This window comes from Limulus polyphemus, unplaced genomic scaffold (genome assembly GCF_000517525.1).
Source record: "Limulus polyphemus unplaced genomic scaffold, Limulus_polyphemus-2.1.2 Scaffold4826, whole genome shotgun sequence".
Lineage (NCBI taxonomy): Eukaryota > Metazoa > Arthropoda > Merostomata > Xiphosura > Limulidae > Limulus > Limulus polyphemus.
In genome coordinates this window covers 16,913-24,024 of record NW_013670436.1, presented here as the reverse complement: position 1 = coordinate 24,024, position 7,112 = coordinate 16,913, and the positions used below count along the sequence as shown (strand labels likewise).

General features: G+C 34.4%; 1 protein-coding gene and 1 long non-coding RNA gene across 2 annotated transcripts in view; one reads left to right on the top strand and one right to left on the bottom strand.

Moving 5' to 3' along the window:
• The window catches only part of LOC106471738 (tail-anchored protein insertion receptor WRB-like), a 7,814-nt gene extending 5,840 nt beyond the window's left edge, over positions 1-1,974 (top strand). The window contains exons 4-5 of the mRNA XM_013932361.2: positions 1,364-1,478; positions 1,865-1,974. Of these exons, the coding sequence (XP_013787815.2) occupies positions 1,364-1,478; positions 1,865-1,974 (225 nt within the window). The remainder of the gene's footprint in view (positions 1-1,363; positions 1,479-1,864) is intronic.
• Positions 1,975-2,403: 429 nt separating this feature from the next.
• Positions 2,404-7,112, bottom strand: part of LOC111088946 — a 17,869-nt gene continuing 13,160 nt past the window's right edge. Inside the window, exons 3-4 of the long non-coding RNA XR_002613315.1 lie at positions 3,552-3,565; positions 2,404-2,654 (exon numbers count right to left, since the gene is read on the bottom strand). This is a non-coding gene — a long non-coding RNA (uncharacterized LOC111088946). The remainder of the gene's footprint in view (positions 2,655-3,551; positions 3,566-7,112) is intronic.

Below are 7,112 nucleotides of genomic sequence, written 5' to 3'. Positions count from 1 at the left end.
TATGGTTTATATTCCCATATCATTGGTTTATAAACATTGTAATATTTTGGTCATCCAATCAATAGTCACATTGTTTCTGGATGGAATGTAACCATGACTATGGTTTATATTCCCATATCATTGGTTTATAAACATTGTAATATTTTGGTCATCCAATCAACAGTCACATTGTTTCTGGATGGAATGTAGCCATGACTATGGTTTATATTTCCATATCATTGGTTTATAAACATTATAATATTTCGGTCATCCAATCAACAGTCACATTGTTTCTTGATGGAATATAGCCATGACTATGGTTTATATTCCCATATCATTGGTTTATAAACATTATAATATTTTGGTCATCCAATCAACAGTCACATTGTTTCTGGATGGTATGTAGCCATGACTGTGGTTTATATTCCCATATCATTGGTTTATAAACATTATAATATTTCCGGTTTACCGTATCTCTTACATCTTTGCATCCTGATTAAGAGAGAAGTAATGTTGACTGGGTTTTTAATGTTGACTGGGTTTCTACTAAAAACGAAATTTTTAAACTTTGCACTTGTGATGTATAAATGAGAATTATTCAAATATCTTCTTTAGTTAGCAGTAAAGAATAACAAATGGCCAAAGATTAAACAATAAATACAATGGATACTTAATTAGGTAAGTGGGGGGGATGAAATATTAATTCAACAGGTTCAGGGATGGCTGTTTTGCATCACCTCTGAACTAAATTTCATTTATAAAATATGGCAAAACAATCGTTAGTTTAAAGGGCAACCATCTTAGTTTGTAATTTACAGATTTTAAATCATTACCAGTAAACACCCAAGTGTAATGTTGGGGGACAACCGTTACCCAGAAATAAAGTATTACATTTCCTGTGCTTGAAGCGAGATGTTTTTTGCTCGTTTGTACGTAACTGCTCGAACAGAAAACAATGCATGTATATGAGAGGTTAAATTCAAGCTGTAAAGTAAGAAGAAATGGAGTACCATACACAACGTTTTTGGCTGTGTAGCCTGTTTCTGTATGCTTTTAAAGATTGTAATTAACCTCTGCTTGTTTCTTTTTGTGCATGGATGCAGCTCCCCACTCTAACCTATCCGTGGCTATAATCTGTACGTGTAATTTTCCCGTTTTTCAAATGTTATAATATTACTTTATACTTTCAGATATATAACTTATATTCTCCTATAGTCATAGTTGAGCGTCACAGCCCTTTAGGCCTATGTTAAACTTCACAGATTTTTCTATTGATATATTTGTTTGTACGTGTGTGTGTTTATTATTTATCATTCTGAAGAAGTAAACGTGTATGTGATTTTTTTGAAATGCCACAACTTATTAGAATACTTCTTCATGTTAGAGTGCCACGATAGTGTACCTGCTTCTGAATTACCGACACGTACCGGTCATCATCTTGCCCGAGGAATGGTTGTACCCACTGGGCTCTATACTGTCTCTTCCATCAGGTGTTTCAGGTAAAATTTACTGTTATTCTGTAGCTAATGTGTTTATTTACACTATATATATATACACACTTTTTTTTTTTATACAAGGGCTAGCATGGCCTGGTGGTTAGGATGCTCAACTCACAATGTGGCAGTTGCAGGTTTGAATCCCTGTCCCACCAAACATGCTCACCCTTTTAGCTGTAGAGGCATTATAATGTGACAGTCAATCCCACTAATTGGCAGTGAGTGGTGTTGATTAGCTGTTTTCCCTCTATTCTGTCGCTACTAAATTAAGAACGGCTAATGCAGATAGCCGTTCTGTAGCTTTGTAGAAAATTCAAGCCATACCTGTTCATATAATAATCCCCAAAAAAGCTGAAATTATATTCAGTCTTGTAACATTCAAATTACAGCTTTTCATAACATCCAGTGTAAAGAACTAATCAAACACACCTTGATGAAATCACTCACTTTCTACGCATATACGCAAGGAACTATAGTAGTAATTAGTGAGATTGATTAAAATATTTGTGGTATTTCACCTTACGTTTTCGTGCGAGACTTGTATGTTGTTAACTCCTTAAACCCTGTAAAGAACTAATCAAACACACCTTGATGAAATCACTCACTTTCTACGCATATAGGCAAGGAACTATAGTAGTAATTAGTGAGATTGATTAAAATATTTGTGGTATTTTACCGTACGTTTTTGTGCGAGACTTGTATGTTGTTAACTCCTTGAACCCGAGCGGACATTGCCAGCATCTAGCCATAAATCTTGATTTATCCATCAGACGGCGACAGTGTCCGATAACATACATGCACGTCTCTTTAGCTGAAAACTAATCCAAAAAATTTTATTATCCACTTTTTATAAATAGACCGAATATTTTATAAGCTATGGTAATAATTATTACGACTTCACGAAAATAATTCTGGCAGAATGCACAAAAAATTATGGGTTTACAGATCCCGTAACCACAAAATTCTGAACTCAATAATGTGGTGTATAAATAGTTTAGAAATAATGTGTACAGGAAGCAGTTACAATACAACAAACATTTTATCGGCATTGTATGCCAAAGTACATAAATACTAACATTAAAAATAACTGGAAGTTATTCTGGTCTCATGATAGTGCTCTAGCCACAAGTCTTCCTACTGATCCTGAAGTTGCTAACCATGGAGGCAAACCAATGCCCCCTGGAAAAAAAAAAAGAAAAAACAAATTATTTTCTAGGAATCAACCATAAATTAAATGTGGGGACCACATGGACCCATCAGCTTTTTAAACATTATGGCCAAAAATTGTCAATAACAGCACTCATGTAAAGATTAAGTGTATTTTAATCATTACAAGTTTTTGTTTTGTAACCTTACATACACTTGGTTAGACCAACGAATTTACTGGGTTAACTTTTACTTCTGCTCTACATAGTAACAATGGGTAGATCTATAAACCAGAAATTTTTGAAAAACATAAACACGTGATTTGACTTTGTAAAGGAACACAAGCCATAAACTTTGAAACTGTATTTATGAATTAAAGAATACATTAAGAGCTAACTTTATATGTACACAGAATAAAAATTAAGCCCTTCTGTGGCTTCAAAATCCTTCGGTAAAGTTTATTAAAACAATTTATTACAAGATACGAAATATTCACGGGAAAAACTTTAAACCCGAACTTTGTTAAAGAAGAAACATGCGAGAAAAATCAAACCACGAAACAAAATTTCAATATACACAGATTACTTATTTTATATAGTAAAATCTAGGACACTGCGGTTAAGTTTTTAATTAATTTTCAATTTGGTATGTTATATTTTTTTTCTCTTTGGTCTTTCTTCTGCACTAGGTCTAGCACTATATGAAACACTTGACAGTTTTACACTCAATTATATGATTTTTGACCAGCATAGGAAGTTTCTGTTATTCCTTATACTAAGCAAAAAAAAATAAAACATGCATGTCTCTCTCTCTCTCTTTCTATATACGTGAAGGTAGACAGTATTGGAAATAATTAAAGGAACAATGAATACAAAAATGGATATTAAATATAAATCCTCTCCCATATTGTATGATGTGAAACATGAGAACCGGCAACACCTGATCTGTCATATGGAAAAGTTTTTGGTGAAACATTACAATAAAGAAAATAATTAAGCACTTCTTTTTTAGTTAAGGAGGTAGTTATGTTGGTCATTATGACGTATCAATAATAATAGAGGATGATCCAATTTTGGTTTTAAAGTGTGGTGAAACATTTCAGTAACACACTAAATAATGGGCCTATATTTAATTAGCAAAATCAAACTTATTTTTAAAGCCATAATTCATAAATATACAACACCTACAGTTATGCATGCTGGGCTGCATCTCATTCAGTGGTGTTGGAAATCTACACCAAGTTGATGGCACCCTGACTGCTGACAGGTACATGCACATTATTATCCATATATCATTACCGAGGGAACAAGATCCATCAACACTATTAATTACAGGTAATTTGAATAGATATTAAATGGCTGAATTTGAAGATGACGTTCCTAAATATCGTTTTATGTTATGTGATGATAGAGGATTCAATATGGCATCCAGAATAGGTTTTAACATAATCCGTTAGAGTGAGCCACTTGTATTCTTATATCTTTTTATTTTAATGATAATTTTTAGTTACATTTTCAATTCATTCCTACTCCTGGGATGGTTTTAGACTTAGATGACCCAAAGTATGATACGGTTAATATAAATTAATCAAGGTTATTTATGAAACAATTTTAAGTTGTTTTACAGTCATATGAAAGAAATGACTAACAGCTCTTCATTACATAGAATATCTTTAAGAAGTGTCTTTTATAGTTGTTATATCATCAAATTTTTGACCATTCTATTGCAGTGGTCTAGATTACTATATAAAACAATGAATATCTATATTTATTTATGCGGGTTACGTTTGGATAGTTGTAAATTATAAGGTTTTTAAGTTGTAACAAGTGGATCTAAAAGGAAATGACGTACTGTATTTTGTTTTTATGTCACAGAGGTAAATTTATTTACTTCTAGGAATTGGCGTAACTTATTATTGTAAATTTCAATTAACTTGAGAATCATGACCTCGTTTTAACAAAAATCTTATGTTTGTGAGTATATCGTATAAAGAGTTTATTCTTATGCCTTTCTGTTTCGTGTACACGTATGTATGTTTCTGTCATTATGTACCTAATTCTCATTTCCGATTGGCTGACAAAAATGAGAATTAATTAATGTCAGTAATCTAATTACATCAGTCCCAGAGTGTTACTTTTCTGTTAGTGTTAGTTTTGAAACTTAATATAAACTAGTTAGCACATAATTTGGAGAGTTGTTGTGTAGAAACATATGAAAAATAATTTACTCCAAGGTCAGGAAGGGCCAGGTGGTTAGGGCGCTTGATTCGCAATCTGCAGGTCGCGGGTTCGAATCCCCATCCCACCAAACATGCTCGCACTTTCAGCCGTGGGGGCATTATAATGTGATGGTCAATCCCACTATTCGTTGGTAAAAGAGTAGCCCAAGAGTTGGCGGTGGGTGGTGATGACTAGCTGCCTTCCCTTATAAACAAGTATTTTTGTCAGAATTCTTACGGTCTGTTTGTTGTAGGATTTTGAAACATGTTCCACACCAAAAATCTTTCAAACATATCATGTATTAAATGAAACTAAAATATAAACGTCAAAGGAGTTCTTCAGTTTGTAAAAAAAAAAATATTGAGATATTTTTAGCTAATTAGAAAATTGAGTTTAACTTAATTAATATAGTTACTTATTAAGTAGTCCCGATAAGTAGAATATTCCTTAAATGTTATTTAAATAAAGCAATAGATGGCAATACCTGCATCCATAGAAAGAGGGAAGGTTCCACTCGGTTTGTTTTGAAATTTGCTCAAAGCTAAACGAGGCCTATCTGTACTAACCATCCCTAATTTTGAAGTGATAGACAGGCAGCTAATCAACACCACCTAACGTCAGCTCTTCAGCTGGAATTGAACGGCACTTTATAATGCTCCCACCTCTGAAAGGTGATCCGTTACGGGATTTGAACCTACGACCAGCAGATTGCGACTCAAGTGCGTCAGCCACTGGACCATGCCAGGTTCTTTGGGTTGGAGAGTATGGGTTCAGAGTTATTATTTAGTTATTTTTTTTTATTGGATTTGTGTGTGTATGTGTGATTAATTACTATAATAATGTATTGTCTATTCTAATACTCCAATAAGTATGTTTCACAAAACACCAGGAAACTAGAATAGAAATCATTGCTAAATTCACGTGAAGAACTTAGTTATCAGTCTCCTCACGTAATCGGTTTTGTTAGGCCGGAACGAGCAAGAAACATAGGGTTTATTAATCAGTTGGCCAGGTGGTTAGGGCGCTCGACTCGCAAACATGCTCGCCCTTTCAGCCGTGGGGGCATTATAATGTGACGGTCAATCCCACTATTCGTTGGTAAAAGAGTAGCCCAAGAGTTGGCGGTGGGTGGTGATGACTAGCTGCCTTCCCTCTAGTCTTACACTGCTAAATTTGGGACGGCTAGCGCAGATAGCTCTCGTGTAGCTTTGCGCGAAATTCAAAAACAAAAAACAATTAATCAGTTCTTAGGATGAACTGGGATCATTTTTGACTGATTTAAGTTACCTGAGGATAACACAAAATTCAATTTAATTGAATAAAAATAGTTACAGCACAGAGTAAGTACAACCATCAACTAAAATCCGGAAACAGAAGGTTAATTGCACTATAATGAAATTATTTGAATGAATAAATCAGCACGTCACGTGACAGCTACAGCCGCATTATGACATTGCTTGGCGTTCTGTAGGTAGTGCCACCAACCAAATTATGGCTTTTGGGAAGGGTATGTAAAGATGTGTTCAAATCAGAGATTTAGAATTTCCAAGAAGGGGATATCTATTGTACTTAATGGCATTGGAAAACAAAGGAATGTGAATCAGCTTGGGGACCCAGGAACACCCAGAAAGAGACCTACAATAAGTCGTACTTTAGTCATGGTAATCACAATTTGGCGTCTTGAACGCAAAGGTCAGTGGCTAGAGCCAGCCACGTGGTCCAAGCAACAATCTGCAACATAATTAGGAAACATCTCTGTATAGAAAAGCGACGCAAGTCACATGTACACAATGTTTTCTGCAACATATCCATTGACCCATTGCATAACTGAAGAAGCTAGAGAGTATTTATGTTACTCCATGTGACGACACACAGGTCAAGTCGCCGGGTGCACGCCTATGGATTTCTGTGCAATCAGAGTATTGAAATGTTCACTGAGAAACCCTCATTCAAGTACACAAGGTGGCTTATAGGAAGTTACAGGGAGGAGGGGTGTGCTTTAAACATGAGAATCTTATGACAGGGCTGAAACGACGTTTTATTTTTGCATACTAATTTTCCGTAGTTCGTTAGGCTTTACTAAATTAATGAAATACCCTAAAAGTGACAAATAGTATTGTAGAATGCTCTATTAAAAATGAAAAATATGCTAGATCTTGCTTTGAAGTTCTTTATTAAGACCTAAATTAGATAAAAGGTAGGAAATAACCTAATATATGTTACGTTTCCGTTTTTTTAATTAACTTATTCCGTAACTTCGTTTCAACGAAAC